The 17,743-nt window shown below is 38.1% G+C and overlaps 1 protein-coding gene across 1 annotated transcript; it reads right to left on the bottom strand.

The window, feature by feature from the left end:
* Window positions 1-1,334: 1,334 nt before the first annotated feature.
* Window positions 1,335-10,437, bottom strand: LOC149051758 (adhesion G protein-coupled receptor E5-like). Its single transcript, XM_089187344.1, has 19 exons — window positions 9,961-10,437; window positions 8,524-8,922; window positions 8,128-8,351; window positions 7,992-8,051; window positions 7,440-7,647; window positions 6,929-7,036; window positions 6,137-6,224; window positions 5,684-5,774; window positions 5,545-5,594; window positions 5,179-5,305; window positions 4,933-5,036; window positions 4,511-4,613; window positions 4,257-4,407; window positions 4,067-4,148; window positions 3,292-3,358; window positions 3,101-3,183; window positions 2,823-2,943; window positions 2,472-2,513; window positions 1,335-2,356 (listed from the first exon to the last, which is right to left on the bottom strand). Exons 1-19 carry the CDS (start codon window positions 10,019-10,021, stop codon window positions 2,192-2,194), a joined length of 2,334 nt encoding a protein of 777 aa, XP_089043470.1. The 5' UTR covers window positions 10,022-10,437; the 3' UTR covers window positions 1,335-2,191.
* Window positions 10,438-17,743: the final 7,306 nt, after the last annotated feature.

Below are 17,743 nucleotides of genomic sequence, written 5' to 3'. Positions count from 1 at the left end.
CAAATATGGTTTTACTTCAAGGAAGTTTCTAATTTCAATTGATTCGCAAAGCTCAAATGACTGTGCAACCATACTTTACCTTTTTACGACGCTCTTCACCAGGAGTAGTTAGGTATACTGTTTGTATTGTATTTTTCTTTTGGATACATTAGTCTGGAATTCCGAGGTATGCCGAGCAGATCAATTGGGAAATACCACTGAGACATACAAAATGGGCGAGTAATCAATACTTTCTCAGGGACATTTAGATTTTAAACCCACCTATTCGTTTTCGCGCGGTTTTCTTAGCTAGTTTCTTCACGTTATGCAAAACAACAGGTCGGTTATCCGGAAATTATCCCCGTCTACCTCGATAACTGTCCCAAGCTTAGATTAATAATGAAATAAGCTGGTAAAAAAGAGCCAACTCTTTGAGTTTCACCTTTTTACATGGAGAAAAATCAAAATTTCTCAATGTTTTGTAATATCCAATGATAGTAACCTTCATAAGCCGATTTCAAACGCTGGTCAGGACTGTAAAAAAAGTCAACACAATATGCTATCGACGCAGAATATGAAAAATTATGAGGGGTATTGTTCACATCTTCCCTCGAAGCTTTGTGCCAAATGTTCCCTTTTTGGACAGTCTCTAAGCGGCGACAATCATCGGATTGAGGCGATTTATTTACAAATTGATGAGACATCAAAAATGTATACCGCCAAAGAACGACGAATGTCGTAGGTTCCTCTATATATTGTTGTACCTATATCCCTCTAGATGGAGATTTCCTTAAAATAATCGCGAGATAGCTCTGAAATCTCATCTATCCTTTTTCTAACGTTGCGAGAGGAGAAATGAGATATAGACACATAGGATGTCTGTTTCCCACACCCCACCCCCTCCTAATTTATCTGTAAAAGAAAGCGCTATATTCGAAAATCTTCATATATGTTACTTTTGCACAGTACTGTAAATTGCACCTGTCTGCAATTCGTATCACACTAAGGTGATAAATTATTTTTGCAGTGTTTACATCTCCTCATCTAAACACTATGAAGGGCCGAGGGGCGGGACAGAGGAGGAGGGGAAGAGGGGGAGGGGAGGGTGGAGGTTGAAATAGATATTTCAACCTCTCTTATCGCTTCAATTTACCCATGAAAACTGCCCGCTGTGTTTTTTTTGTTTTTTGTTTTTTTGTGTTTTTTCGGAAAACAAATCTAATGAAAGGCCATTTTGTTTTTTCACGTTTACAACATTCCTCCACGTAAAATAAACGCAGGGCATTTCTTGCTCAGGTGCATTTTTCCCGAAGACGTTGGTTCCATTTTTTCCCATTAATTCGCAAATTTTAATCCATTGAATCCGCTGCCTTTAATCAATTTACGAAGTTTAAAAGTTAGCATTAACCGCTACCATTACAAAAGCAAATAGTATTTGCGATTTTACTGGTAATTTAACTGCTCAAATAATATAAAAAGGGTGACGCTATCGTGAAATATTGGTATAAAATTGCGCACTAAATTTCATAAAAATGTGTATCATAGTAAAGCATAGGACTGTTTAAAGACACGTCAGTATTGACTGCATGACCGCAACATTTCAACTAAATAATAGGAAATAATAGGAAACAATCATTGATAGAACGAAGAAACCATCATTTGAGAGACAGACTATTTTAAATTCTGACAGCGATCGACAGCCAGCCTATAAGTTAGATACTTAAAAGCAATTTAGTTTGCAGCTAAGGCAAAATTTCCCTAATTACGTACGATAGTCTAAAAATTATTTACTCTTAATTTTAACAAAAAAAAAAGCTAGAACAGACTGTTTTGTATTCTAACAGTGATCGACAGCCAGCCTATAAGATAGCTACTTGAAAGAAATTTGGATTGCGCGCAGCTAAGGCAAACTTTCCCTCAGTAGATACGATAGTCTAAAAATTACGTACTGCTAATCTAAAGGAAAAAAGCTTGAGCAGTTCTTGCATCTAGCTTACATTCAACGCTACTACCTTCGGTAAGTTACCCTATTATCGTAGTAAGTGACACCTTAAGTATGACTTATTCACGAAGCTAACGCCTCGATTGGAACGGCCGAAATCTTCCTGAAAGATCGAAAATGAGCAACTGCGATTGACCAACTAAGCTTAACAATCAAATTAAACAATTAAACAATGGAGTTTCATGCTTGGTCCGTGTTGAATCTAGCTCTTCAAGCCGAGTGTTTTTCCAGCTCAAATTCATCGAAAGACTGCAATTCAGCTACCCATGTATCACCGACACCACTTGGATTAACCTGTGAGCTCTTCTTTGTGGAGTGTCCATTGTTTGTAGATGGGAAAACCGTGTTCACCTTCCTTTTGAATCGCTCTCTAATCTGCAGATAGACAAGCAAAGTAAACAAATAAAGGCATCGATAGACATAGAAAGTAAGAAAAAGAATCACATTCAAGGTACATTCAAGTTTTAAAACCTCAAGTTTTAAAACTTACCTGGCTGTTTCGCACACCGTGAAGAACGAAAATCAGGAAACCCTTAGACAGAAAAAAAAATGTTTTTCAGACCAATTTCGTTTTCCGATTTCGACTTGGGGTAAATATATTGAATTTTTTTTTTATAAAACCCCCAAATAACAAAAAAAGAATCAAATTATGTCTTTACTAGTAAGAATCACATAAACAGTGGCAACCTTTTTTTCTTATCTTTTAATTTTTATCCTCTTTTGTCTGTTTTACATTAACAAATATTCTATCACCACCATAAAATTTACATAAAGTAATCTAGACACTCAATATGGATGATTTCACGTATGAAACTATAAAATGATAATATTTGATACTCACTTGTGTAGAGTTGAGGATGGTAAAAATGTAGGAAAAAGCTTTGTGTAATGGCGACAGAAGACCAAATAACCACGTGACACCCAACAGGGGGATCATCACAACACATGCTCTAATGCCAACTCTATAGGACGAAAATTAGCTGGTTAATTGATTCCTTACTGACCCTCACAAACATTTTTGGAACCCACACTTTCTCTTACCTAATTAATATCAACAAGCTACTGAGGAGGTAAGACGTATTCCATTTTTTTTTAACGCTCTTTAGAGCTCTTTCTCACCGTAATTGCTGACTTTGCTTGTCTCCTGTTTGCAGCATTTTGGTAATCTCCCTTATGACGCGTGTGAGTATCAAAATGTTGATCTGAAAGAGGTGGAGATAAATTAAAAGTTTGTACCGAGGTATGGCTATTACACATTTCAAGTCTTATATCAGAATCACCGATATGAATAAACCGAATCAGAAACTTACCACTTCAATTGTAATCACAAATGTGACAAATATCCATATCAAATTGTTCGTTGAGGATATCCAACAACTTAAAAGGGGAAAGATAACAAAAAAAATTGCCATTATAAGATCTGTAGTGAAAGGAATTCGTAAGAAATTACGTAGCGAAAAATACATGGGCGCCCGAAGATATGAAATTTCTCTTCGAGTTTTTAACTCGATATCTCACGAGTGAGGTGTGGAGTTGAACACGAGAAGAGAAATTTCATATCTGAAAGTAACCAGGTATTATTTTTTTATTATATAAACAAAATAATTATTGACTGATTGAGAGTGGTGAAGGCTTCACAGTTCATTCATCAACCTAGCCGAGTGGTGCAAAAGGCGAGTGACGTGAAAAAAAATGATACTTGTTCACATTTGTTGTTAAGGCTTTTCTCAGGACTGATATTCTTGCATAACACCGTTGTTTATATTATGTTAAAAGATGCATTTTAAGATGTTCAATAATATGATGATAACATGATAAGGCACAGATCAGAAGGGAAGATTTTGGAGAAAAAAAAAGGAATAAGGAAACACAAGGATTAAATTACAGAAACCTTGCATAAAGAAAGAAACCGATGTGAGAAAGCTTTCCCGAAAGGATAAATGTTACGAGAAAGACTTTAATATAAAGTTAATGAAAATGCCAAAGCAAATTAAAAGAAACATCAAAACTTCTCCGAAAAAAATTAACATTTTAGGGGGAGAAAAAATAGAGGAGAGAAAAGAAAAAAAAACATACGCCTCTTACAATTTGTCGCTGGTATAACCCTGTATCCCTTCTTTTCCAGCAGCGATAGACAGTGAAATGGCCACCATAACTAAGGGAAAACCTATCAGGAAATTACAAACCAATCAAGGTGACTCAAAATGATTAAAATTAAATTAGCCAAAAATAAAATTTACAGTATATTGTAAGTTCAGCCATATAAGCAAAATACCCCATGACATGACGTGATATATGCGCATCTTGTCGTTGATGTTATAAACTTTCACAACAAACAGGTAAAGATAAATTCCCTCGACCAGCATCCAACAGAAAGCGGCCATCAGAAAATACTTCATAATAGCTGCTACTATGACACACACAGCCTGCACAGATACGTAAAGAAAACAGCAGAATCTATGTCATTTCAATGCTTTGTTCGATCATAATATCTTTAATTTCATATAAATAATGGGAAAAACCACCTACCTTGATCTCTGTGGCATTTATACCAGCGAAAAAACATATTTGTCCAGCTCCTAAAGCCACAGCAAGACTTACGCGTATTTGAGACAGAGGTTGGCGAAGATCTCTGTTAACAACACACACGCACACACATAAAACGAAACAAAACAAAACAAAAAAACAAAAGCAAAAAGCATGAGTCAAAGCGAGAGACAGTAGATAGGCAGATGGACTTGGACAGTCACGAGTGATGTCCAAAACATGGGGTACGGATTTAGTTTCTAATTAGCACCAAGACATTTTCGTTATTATTATTATTATTAATTTTCTTTTTTGGGCGGGGGGGGGAGGGGGTGTTACAGACATTGCACTGGCCTGATTTATTCAATACATCTTCCACGGTATTTCAGGATGTTCTCCGCTGATTGTTTGATTACAGTACTTACGTGAGGAAAGAATATAAGGTTATTGTCGAAATTATTCCAATGATGGATAGGCTTAACCCTACGTAAGTGATGATCTCCAGAACAGCTACGTCGTTCTCGGGAAGCTGCGTCAAAGACAAAAGAAAAAGAGGGTAATACTTTGATTGACCACACGGACCCATTTCTAGTTTGGAAGCAAGATAAAAACAATGATGGTGATGATAATAATAATAATAATAATAATAATAGTAATAATAATAAAACTACCTTTGTGCTGTCGCTGAAGTCAACTAAGACAGCGAAATGAGTCAAATGATTGCAGCTGCAAATTGTTTCTTCTGAGTTGCTCTTCGAATGATCCACATGACAACCCTCTTCTGAAAACCCATCCGGACTAAAAACAAATAAATATTACAATATAATAAATAGAAAGAACGATTTTTCTTTCTCAGAGGGTACGGTAACAAACCCAGCAATCTGATTGGTTATATGTTATTCGGTGAATATGAAAAATCAGGACTATCCTCCTCGCAAATGAGGGTTTAACTGATATCTCGAAATTTCATACTCAGTTTTGGACTAAGCGAAAAAGACGGAGTCCCAAAGCATAGTTTAGAATATCTTTGTATTCACCTATTTTTGAAACCACTCCAAAACATGCAATGCTTTTCTTCCTCAACGACCTGAAAATATATTTTACATGTATTTCTATTAAATTGATCCAGCATAACACAAAGGGAACGAGCTCATCTTTCAGCGTTCTTGCTGTTACCTGTAGGTTTTTGAACTTCAAGATTACATCTCGTCGTAGTTTTTCAGGTTTAGGATTCATCGCTGCCGTCATTATTCTGGTGTTAACATACCTGTAGAAGAAATATTGTTCTATGTTATCAGCTTTTGCAAACCATTACAGTGCATTTAGATATAACTGCATGTAGCATACTTTATATCATTTTTATCTTTGATATAAAATGGTGATGATGAAAATTAACTTCTCTTATGATTTTTAGAGTTTATTCTGTGATAAAGAAAACTTAACAATCAGGTAATTTCTCCAAATGAGCTTAAAAAATGGACTTGGTCATCGCCTTCTTTATTCATTATTAGGGTTCCTATTACACTGGGTTCTCCCTATCTCGATTGGTTAAATTTGATATGGCATGCCATATAATTCAATACATGTACGCTAAGCACAATTCTTAAATATTTTATCGTTTAACGTCACCTAGAAGTGTCAAGTTCTTCTCTAGTAGATTGATTTCTCAGTAGTAATTCATGAAGATCTTTGTACACACATCCTACAATCACTGACCCTATAAAGAAAACAATATTGTTAATCAGAATATGAAAAAAAAGTCCTTGTAACGCCAAACGATAGGGTTAGTCTCAGTATAAACATATTCGAAATGGTGATCGATCAAGTTCCCCTCCACTTTTTTCACCAAAGAACTGTCTAAGTTATAATACAGTATGGACTGAAGTGTTTTCGAAGACCAAAATATTTTTCGGGCAGAATTTTTTGTTTGACCCACGTACTTCGACATTTGAACACCCAACTGGCTAACACCACATCTTTGCTCCTTTAGCATTCTGCATAAGCTATTTGAACCGGAGACTCCACTGGCATAGATCAAATAAAATGCTTTTGTCATTTCTTACTTTTATATGACATCAGTAAAAATACAGAAATGTTGTGCGTGCTAATTTTTATTGATTCAAGCAATTACCCCTACCTTCTACTAGTTAAACGGCGAAATAATCTACTTAGGATTCTGGCAGAACACTCAAAAAGGTTATAGATCATTAGCTGGGCGTGAGTGATTGGCAAACTTTCCGACTATTCTCCCATCTTCCTACTAAGGTCATCACGTACCTTCTCAGCTGTTTTGAAATGTTTAACGATTGAAAAATAGTACGCTGATATGTAAAACTTTCTGATTTCTAAATAATAGAGCAACTATTAAAGTGAAAAAATGTCATTCTATGATTTAGAGTTGAAAGCGTGGTTAATGCAAACCTTTTTCAGTAAAATCATCCGAAGATATATTAATGCTGACTTGCAATTCTTCCTCCTTGTGGAAGAAGTCAGTTGCATTCCGACGGTAGCCAATTTGAATGACCAAAACTGTCAGAAGAAAGAGAAGATGTTAGCTGATGATTGGAATTGAAGGAGATGACAGCAGCATAAGCGGATCCCTTTCTTGAAGGTATATACACAGCACTACACTATGATTTATCAAACGCCATTCTCATTCCATTAATTTTTTAATCGTTAAACATTTCCTCAAAAGAGAAAATTGAAACAACTTATTAACCAGACGAATATCACTTCTCGTCAACTGGGCTTCACACATCTTCGTGCACCAACTGGCATCAAGGTAGACGAATTTTATGCGCCTTCGACTGCTTCCGTGAGCCTTTCAAGAATTCACTTGTATCATTTAATTTCCAAGTCCAGACGGCAGACAGACCATTCAGTTAGGCAATTGGTCAGTGGGTCAGTTACTAATAAAATAGTTTTAACTCACCCATTGTTCGGCTTGTGATCGTTGTAGAAGGATTCGTTCCATTCAGATGGTATTTACCATAATTTAATGCAAATTTCTCGAAGGCGAATGCCACCTTAAAGATGGATTCTCTTCTCGTTTCATCTCCTCCATCATTAAGTTGGCCTTTATTGGTTGTCGTGATGTTTAGAAAATTATCGATGAAGTCTTCAAATACTTGCATAGCCTCCTTTAGGGACCAAAAAGTTCATTAATCATGTCGAACGTCATCATAATGAGAAAACAAAAGTGCACATCATAGGACTTGGACTGATTGGATATTGCATGATTAGAAAAATAAGCGTTTCAACAGAACATCATTTCAGTGAATTAGCCACACCTATTTAGAAGAGGTATGTTTTCCTACATTCAATTCTCGTAGCACACAGTATTGTCATGCTTTTGCCCCTGTATAAAACGCTTTTGCAGCTTACAAACTGCAGCTATACATCGGTAACTCCTTTTAATTACCGCATACTTCATATCTACAAGTAATGTTAATCTTGTAATTAGGAGACAATAGTGCAATCATACCTTCAAAGAATTATTTCTCTTGCTATCTATTCCACTAAGTTTAGAAACAGATCCATTAGCCTGAGGTAAAGAAAGACAAAAGCGTTGAGGAATGGCAGAAACTATGAATAAAAAAAGGAGAAATTACGAAACATACCAGATTCTTAAGTACTTCCAACGTAGATTTCCAAGTTGACGATGGCAGAGACAATGATGCTGCTGCTGGTGATGATGAAGATGCTGATAATTTTGTTGATACTGGTTCCGATTCTGCTGTTGCTGATGCTTCTGCTTCAGATGAACATGACGATATTAAAGAGGATGGTAATGGTGATGGTGAAAGTAACGATAATGGTGATGCCGACGATGACTGCAACTGATCTGTATATTAAAGTAAAAGCTAGATGTCAAAACAACATTTAACTAAAATTGAAAAGCAATGATAAAGCGCAAGGAATTTAGAATATGAACAATGGATAAAGTGCTATTCTATCTCAAGATTCATTAACATGCAATCGTGAAAAAACAGATTTACTTCGTTAAGTTTACTCACACCAAGTACTAGAATTATCTTTCCGCTGCACCGTTGAAAATTGAGTCGCTAAACCTTGAGTAGCCGTTGACGGAGCAGACGAAATGAAATTCGACCTGTATGAATTGGAAGGGCTGCACCTGACGCATTCATCTCCACCTGTGACAGTGTCGCTGGTCGGTGTACAATAAATAGCGTTCCGATGCTGTTCTTGGCATTGTCCCCCCATAGAGTTCAGTGTACATGTTTCATGGTCACAAAATTGTTCACACTCTCCTCCGCTTGATTTCAGATCCATTTTACAGCAAAGTGTGCACGTTTGTTTGCATTCTGTCCAAAGGCAACTACAAGAATTAGCGTTGTGCTGAAGCGTTGCGCAATACACACTGGGGTTGATTGTCTTACTCTGCACCCAAAAGCCTGAAAAAAAATATTGCTTATGATAAATTTAGAAAACTATAATTATTATGTAATATATAATAGACAATAGTTCACTAAGCAGCCTTCCCCCCCTCCCCCGCCAGACAAAAAAAGAAAAAAAACAGATTCATGAAATTGTTGAATAAATCTAGCGTAGAACCTTCATTATAAATTTACCATCTCAGTATGGTGCGAATAAATATAAAGCATTTATAAAAATTAAACTCCTATTTGCAACAAGTATTAGCCACCGTGAAGCTCCTAGACATCACTGACCAATCTGCAAATGAAAAAAAAACTTATTTATATACTTGTTATTTTTATTTTCATTTTGATAGGGTAGGGATTTCCTTCGGGCCATTTTGCAGGTTGCCCTTGAGTGAGTGATGCCGTGTTTCAATAACTACGCTGTGAAGCCTTTGAATTGATAGAATGATGTTATTTCTGAGTTAGAACATTTCCGCTCAACTGCGCTTCTTTTGTTCAACTAAATGCGAGATAAAAATGAATTAGAAATAACAAACATTTGGAAGATTAATATGGAAATTGAAAAGGAAACGAAGGAAACTACTGTTCTCTTTTACAAGAAGACTTGAAATGATGGTATTAAGCTAGTAACCTCAGTAATTTGTTAGAGTTGAAGAGACACCTGACCACATATTTTGACATTCGAGAATTCGCATATACTCAAAGTAAATTAACGGGCTTAGAGTACACATCATCATTTGCATATTTGGGAAAAAAATTATCCATTTTTATGATAGACCCCTGAGTTAAATTAGAGCTAAAACTTGTTGCACAGGAATGCATTGAGAAGATCAGTTTTTCGAAGTATTTTCCTAAAGATAATTTGTCTTGGCTTCTTCCTGGATGTTGGTTTGATCAGCTGTAATAAGGGACAAACTTTTCGAAAACCATTCTAGCGCTGTGGTTTCACCCAACACTGTTCGGAGAGCCATAGAATCGACTCCTCTGGGTAAACTTGTAATAAATATTAAAGAAAAGAACTTTTCTTTTGAAAATAACGTTTATACTCACGTAGAAGAGCAATTGATAACAGGAGTGTTCTCCATATCCGGCAACTTCTATTCGTCATCATTTTTTTTTATTGTGTGGTTTGAGCATCTGTCAGATGAACTAAACACAACCTTAGGCAAATTTTCTGTGGCTGAGGATTGGTTGATATTTCCTTTCTTAGTATGGAAGACTTGTGAGAATTCTCTCTTAAGAAATATTTGGGAGATCAGTCTTATAGTGTTGTTTTGAGCCAGAACCAGCTGCCTATTATAAGCATATACGGGAAATTGAATATCATGCAAATCATTGGTGTCACATCTTTCTACTTAATTTCAGTGATATATCCCCTTTTTTATTCCGTTTGAAATTTTGGTAAAACAAATATGATTAGTAAAAAATAATCATTTAAGAAACTTTTTAGAATTCTCTTCGTAGAATAGCACCTGAAGTGCAATGATCTTGTTTCTAAAGGATGTAGCCTTTAGCTAAAGATGTTAAATTCATGTGAGTATTCATGTTAATTATAAATCATTAATGACCATGCCATTCTTTGCTTATTTGGTGCTTAAAAACGAAAACAATAAGTCTTTTTAGAGCACTTACATCATAGAAGTCGCTAAAATTTTATTTCGTCTATCAAAAATTGGGCATTGTAGTTAAAATTGTTGTTTGATAAAATCTCTTTAAACTGGAGGGCTAATGTTCTCCTCTTCTAGGTACGTGGGTTTTTAATCTTTCCTCCATTAATATTTCATTATCTCATTTGCAATAACGAAGTATTAATGCTATACTTCGTGGAGCCACGCACGTACGTAGTAGTTTTTTATGTCTAAAAACGCACATGATAGTTCAAAAGAGTTTTCTGATTGGCTGTTTCCTCCAAAAAGTGACGGGTTCATAACTAACAGCTAATGATATATGTCTTCGCGATTAAACACCTCTTTCAGACTACCCCTAGGGTTTCTAAAAGAAAAAATAAGAAAAATTCTGAAAAGAAATATAAAATTAACATAAAGTAGGTGCAGTTTGAATAATTTTGTGAAACAAATTAAATATCCTTATCGTGAATTTGAAGAGCTCTTTCGACGTTCCTAGTTGTCTTGGTATGTAAGTGCAATTTCGCCTTCGTGATGATTACGATCGCTTTTATTAAAACCCTCGAAACACCGAGAATATACATTTTTTCACTTCTTGATGATGACCTGCATGCAATGGACATAGCTATTGCAGACAGATAACTCGTTTTATTTGCGTTATTCTGAGGCATGCGATTCAAGCTTTAAAACCTAAAATTAAAGTTTCTGCTCCAATTTGACCACCTTCTATCTGCATGGATTTTGGAGAGTCTTCTAGGCAACCCTCTCCTTTGATTGAACCATTTCTGAGAAATACGCGCGAATCTAAATCTTTTCAATCGTGTTTACATATTCCCGCGTAAACAAAGCTGTCAGCTACTAACGAAAAACAAAAATGTTTCAGCCGACCATCAACGGCCATGGTAAATGGGTGGATCATTGCGGCGTACACCCTTAATCTGTGGGAATGACCTATATGCCTAGATTTTATTCACTAAACACTCTTTTATTTTGGTATACGTTATAATGATAAATAAAAACGCAAATGAACCGACATAATTAAAAAAAAAAGAATAAAAACCTTCGCTTTTGGTTTGAGCCAATAAGTTGCATTGCCGTAATTAGACGACGTGGTTTTATTCATATAAATGACTCCATGTTAAGTTATGCTATTTAAAGGCAAATAAGTATATCAAATGCATAGAAAGAAGTTTACTAGCATCTATTCTGCGTGTTAATTTCACATGCGATGAGCAAGATTTGCTTATTTTCTATCAGAAAAAGGTTTTTGCATCTAGCTAAGAGCTCAGACAATGTTAAAGGCTGATGACTCTGGAAAGCTGGCCTATCATAGACTAGACTCCTCTAAGCAAATATAAATAACTGGCACTCGACAAAAAATTAACTCTCATTCTCAGTCTGTTTTAAGGCTGAGGGTGTGCGTTTTTTTTTGTTTTTTTTTTTTTCAGTTCAAACTCGTTACAAAGCTTCAGTTTAACTGCGTTCACATCACAAAATTACCCAGATTAACATTTGAATTCTTCTTTGTAGAGTTTCCATCGGTTGCAGATGGGAAAACAGTGCGAACTTTTTCTCTTGAATCGCTCTCTAATCTGCCGATAGAGAAGCAAAGTAAATAGAAAGGGCGCTCAAATATTCATACAAGATTTTCAAATTCGTACTCTACACGAGTTTTTTTTTTTTCATAAAAAACTAACCTGGCTGTTTGGCGCACAGTGCAGGGCAAAAATTAAAAACACCCTTCAAAAAGAAAGACAGGCTTTCAAAATCAATCTTTATATATATATATATAAATATAGATATAGCTATAGCTATAGCTATAGATATAGCTCTTTGGCATACAAAGCTTTGCTTTCATGTCCAAATTGAGCACTCTACTAGGATGAGTCATTGCTGCTTGCATTATGCATGCTCACTAGTTTATCTAGTTTGAGCACTCTGGCATGGCTTAGATGATACCACACGTGTGAGATCACTTGGGGTGGCTATATAGCCTTACCTCCATCCTAGCATCAGCACTGCACTGATGAGGCCCAGAAGGCCGAAACAGTACTGAAAGCTTCTCGGCCTCTTGGGTAAGGTTAAAAGGCTTATGAAAAGTTTATTTTCCTTGCTTTTGCAGCAATTGGTCAACATGGACAGCCAGGAAAGTGAAAATATCAGCCAGTTTACTACAGATAACTCGACAGCGAATCCAGGAGACGTCGTAGACGCAAGCGTGGTAGAAGGTTCACAGTCCTGGGGCGCAGACGTGGAAATCGAAATCCCTGAGGTACTAAAAAATTTGGAAAATAAGGGTGTGAAATTTCAGGCCGTGCCTTTTTTGAATGCTCCTAGTCAAAGTAGAATCACGAAGGATCGCTCTATTTATTTTAGCGTTGATACAACCGTCACATCGCAAATAATTCTCGAAGCTTTTGACGCGGCAGAAATCGATATTGACGCTATCACCGGAATCCAGAGAAAGGCGTCCAATAGATCTTGGATCGTGACTTTTAAGAGCCGTGCAGCTAAAGAAGCCGCTCTTGAAACACCTTTTGTCGTGATTGCCGGTCTCAAAGTGTTCCTGGGCGACTGCGAAAATCGTTTGGTCCTCGTCAAGATCCATGAAGCCCCCGCTGAACTACCCGACACTGCCGTGATTGGCCGACTCAGCCACTACGGTCGTGTCCTTTCATTTCGGCGCGACAAAATTGCACAACATATCGAGAATGGAGTAAGAACGGCTCGAATGGCGCTACATCGAACTATCCCTGCCAACATCAACATAGCTGGTGAACCTATCAAAATATGGTACCCAAATCAGCCAAAAGCTTGCCGGAATTGTGGAGCTACTGACCACACGGCCAAAGACTGTTCCGCAGTCCGTTGTTTTAATTGTGAATGCCCTGGGCATCGAGCTCAAGAATGTAAAGACTCGCCAAGATGTTCCGTTTGTTTAGCGGACAACCATTCCATGCCTCAATGCCCCTTCCTGCTCTTCAGCGCGAACGTCGATAGTGAGCCAACGCCACCTAAAACTGAAAAGGAAAAGAAACAAGAGCGAGCCCAGCGCGCCAAGGAAAGAGAAGAAAGGCAGAAAAAACTACAACAACAGAGAGAACAACAGCGACAACAAGAAGAACAACAGAAATTACTAGAAAAGCAGGAACAGCAAGAACAACAGAAACAACAAGATCAAGAGAAACAACGAGAACAACAACGCGACGAAGGTAGAAGAGAACGACCAAGAGAACGAAGAGACGAGCGAGGGAGGGACGATCGAGAAGAACGAAGAGATGACCGGAGAGACGACAGAAGAGAGAGAGATAGAAGCGATCGAGATTATTATCGCGGCCGCGATGGCCGCGATAGATCTTCCCGCCGTGACTACTCTGGCTCCGAAACTGATGATGATGGATGGGAGAGAGCTAAACCTAGGAGAAGGCGGTACAGATATTAATTTTTTATTTATATTCAATGAGTAAGCTTAAAATAATTTCTCTAAATGTGCGAGGACTCGGGTCCTCCAGTAAAAGTCGGAAAATTATTCAAGAATTAAATTATTCAAACTGTGACATAATCCTTTTACAAGAAACACATGTCTCATGCAAAAAACAAGCGGAGGAATTCGAAATACTCTGGCGCGGCAAATGTCTGTGGTCCTTCGGGACTGGCAGGTCTGCCGGTGTTGCCATCCTCTTTTCTCTAAACTTTCCAGGCAAAATTATCCGTTTTTTGACCGATTCCGAAGGAAGAATATTGAGCTTACTCATTGACTACTATAATTCTAAACTAAATTTAGTAAACATTTACTCTCCCAATACTATTTCGGATCGTAAAAGTTTTTTCTCTTGTCTGCACAATTACTTTCTCCCCCAAGGGGACCTAGTGATCGGGGGAGACTTTAATTGTGTGGACAATGTCCTAGATAAATTAAATTGTTCCGCCATCCTATTGTCTGATCAAAAACTTCTCCGATCCCTTTGTGCTGACTTCTCACTTACAGACATTTGGCGCAAAAACAACCCGCGCAAAGTAACTTTCACCTGGTCTAATAAAGACCATACCCAGGCATCTAGAATTGACCGCTTTCTCGTCGCTAAAGACTTAACCCTAGTAACGAAATGTAATATTCTTCCATGCGTATACGACCTATCCGATCATGACTTTGTAAAAATTGAACTAACGACTAACCCTTCTAATCACGGTCCTGGAATTTGGAAGTTCAACAGCTCTTTACTCTCAGATGTAGAATTTAAAAACATTATGTCAAAATCGATTAACAACTTTAAGCTTAAAATCCCCGAATTCGCCTCCCTTCGCGAATGGTGGGATGCTCTAAAAATTGAAATCCGCAAAACAAGTATTTCATACTGTATCCGTAAACAGAGAACAGCAAATGCCAAAAGAATCCTAATTACTAAGCAATTAACCCATGCTAAAAACGCTTTACATTCTAATCGCTTAAATAACCCAGGTGTAATTAGCGATTTGGAAAGCCAATTGTCCTCTCTGATCTCGAAAGAAGCCGAAGGAGCTAAAGTCCGCTCCCGAGCACAATGGTTCGAAGAAGGTGAGAAACCAACACGCTATTTCTTCCGTCTGGAGAAAAAACGAGCTGACATGAATAGTTTTGAATCTTTTTTTGACGAGAACGGTGTTCTCAGAAATTCTCAAAATGATCTTGAAAGAATTTTAACCAATTTTTACAAGAATTTATTCACCCAAGATCCTCTTGATATGCGAATTCAAACTGAAATAATTGACGGCCTCGAATTTCACTGACTGATTATGAGCGCAATCTATGTGAAGGCCCTTTTTCTAATAAAGAATTACTTACTGCATTGGAAGGCCTTCAGACCGGCAAGTCACCCGGTTCTGATGGTCTCCCAACAGAATTTTACTCGTGTTTTTGGAACGATTTGAGCGAATCTCTCCTTTCTGTTTTGAACGAGGCCTTTCTTGCTGGCTCCCTCGCGGATAGCCAGTACGAGGGCCTCCTACGACTCATCCACAAAAAAGATGATCGACGCCTCGCAAAAAATTGGCGCCCAATTTCTTTGTTAAACACTGACTACAAGTTAGCATCTAAAATCATCACTGAACGATTGAAAAAAGTCATGAACTCCATCGTGCATTCAGACCAAACGTGCGGCGTGGTCGGCCGCACTATCTTCTCAAATTTGGCCTTACTTCGTGATGCCCTCGACATGATTGACAAAACTAATGAACCGGGTATTCTCATTTCCTTAGATCAAGAAAAAGCTTTTGACCGAGTTGACCACGAATTCATGATGAGAGTATTGCGTAAATTTGGTTTCGGCCCCTCCTTTTGTGGGTGGGTCGAACTATTTTATTCTAAAGCCTACTCTAGAATCATTGTTAATGGCTCCCTGTCCCCCCCTGTCCACTTAAGAAGAGGGGTGAGACAAGGATGCCCATTATCTCCTCTCCTTTATGTGCTAGTTTCAGAAGTATTATCAACGCAAATCCGTAATTGTAAGGTATTGAAGGTTTCCTGCTCCCCGGAGCAGGGGGCCTTCAATATAAAATATCCCAGTACGCTGACGATGCTACTTGCATCTTAAAATCCGAAAGATCTCTTTCTTCACTTCTCCGAGTCGTATCAAAATTTGAACAAGGATCTGGCGCTAAACTGAACACGTCCAAATCTGAAGCAATGTGGTTAGGAAAATGGCGAACTAGAATTGAATCTCCCTATGGCCTCAAATGGGTCACTAAAATGAGAGTGCTTGGTGTTTACTTCTCAAACGGCCTCGTCAATGTCGACGACGACAATTGGCGGGCCAAATTAGACAAACTAAGTTCGGTTCTAAATCTTTGGAAACAAAGAGACCTGTCTTTTATCGGTAGGACCTTAATTGTAAATACTTTAGGCGCGAGCCGTTTATGGCACGTTGCTAAAGTCATCCCCCCACCCCGTTGGGTGCACGATAGCTTTAAGTCGATCATTTGGCCTTTTATCTGGAGAGGAAAAATGGAAAATGTTAGTCGCGATCGCTGTTGTGCGCCCCCATCATCCGGGGGCCTCAACGTCGTTAATTTTAAAGCTAAGTGCGCTAGCCTGCGCCTTTCTGTTTTTTCCAGTTTAAGAGATGACTTTGGCACATCCAAATGGCATTACCTAGCTCGATATTTTTTAGGACATAAGCTAACTATTCTAGATCCCCGTTTTTCTTTTCCCACCAATTCTGCTCCCTCTTCCTTCCTTCCTTCCAATTACTACCGCCTTTGTCTAGATAATTTCCGTACCTTGCATCAGAAAACTGGTGCCTTACCTGATTTACTCACCGGTAAGAATTTATATCTTTTGTTGCTTGACCCCGTCTGCGTTGCACCCCGGTGCTCCGGTTTTTGGGCGTCTGCTATGGACCGCCCCATCAATCGTTGGGCCTGGGTGTGGCGCAAGTCTCGCCTAAAGCTAATTGAAAACAAGAAGAACGATCTAATTTGGCTATTGATCCATAGAATGATCCGCGTAAGATATCTCCTTAAGTCTTGGGGATACATCAATAATGACAAATGCGCGATCTGCGGAAAAACGGAAACTATTGAACACTGCTTCTTGGGATGTCCCAGAGTTGTGAAAGTCTGGGACCACTTCTCCCCCCTTTTCCGTGCTCTACTCGACTCCCCCTTCTTTATCTCCCCTACATCTGTCTACTACCCTTTTTCCCTAGACAAATCTACCACCGCTATATCCTTATCTAACTTTCTCAAGGCAACCATCATATATTGGTGTTGGCTTGCCAGAAATAAAGCTACCTTCGAAGGTTCTCTTTTGAGCTCCAACGCGATTATAGACTTAATTAAGAAAGATGTCCAACTCATAATTCTTAGTAACGACACTGATACCTTAAGGAATTTTTGGTCTTTTAAAAACGTACTTTGTTCGGTCGACGCTGGTAAGCCCATCTTCTTCCCCTCTCTTGCTCCCCCCTGAACCTTTGTATATAATAAAACTTGTTAAATCTCGCCCATGAGGGGTGCTTACTCCGGGCTACAGGCCCGCGCGCTGTTTGCGCCCCACATGGTCTGAAATATCTCTTTGTAAATAGTAAATAGAAAACTTTTAAATAGAACTTTGTTACCTCTTACAGGTGGGCGCTTACTCCGGGCTGTTATAGCCCGTGCGCTGTTCGTGCCGCCTGTAAGAGAAAATATCATTAGTTAATTGAGACCTGTAATTACCTAAATAACTCATA

Source organism: Pocillopora damicornis, chromosome 1, assembly GCF_964200805.1.
Source record: "Pocillopora damicornis chromosome 1, jaPocDami1.2, whole genome shotgun sequence".
Lineage (NCBI taxonomy): Eukaryota > Metazoa > Cnidaria > Anthozoa > Scleractinia > Pocilloporidae > Pocillopora > Pocillopora damicornis.
This window is presented reverse-complemented; position numbering and strand designations above follow the sequence as displayed.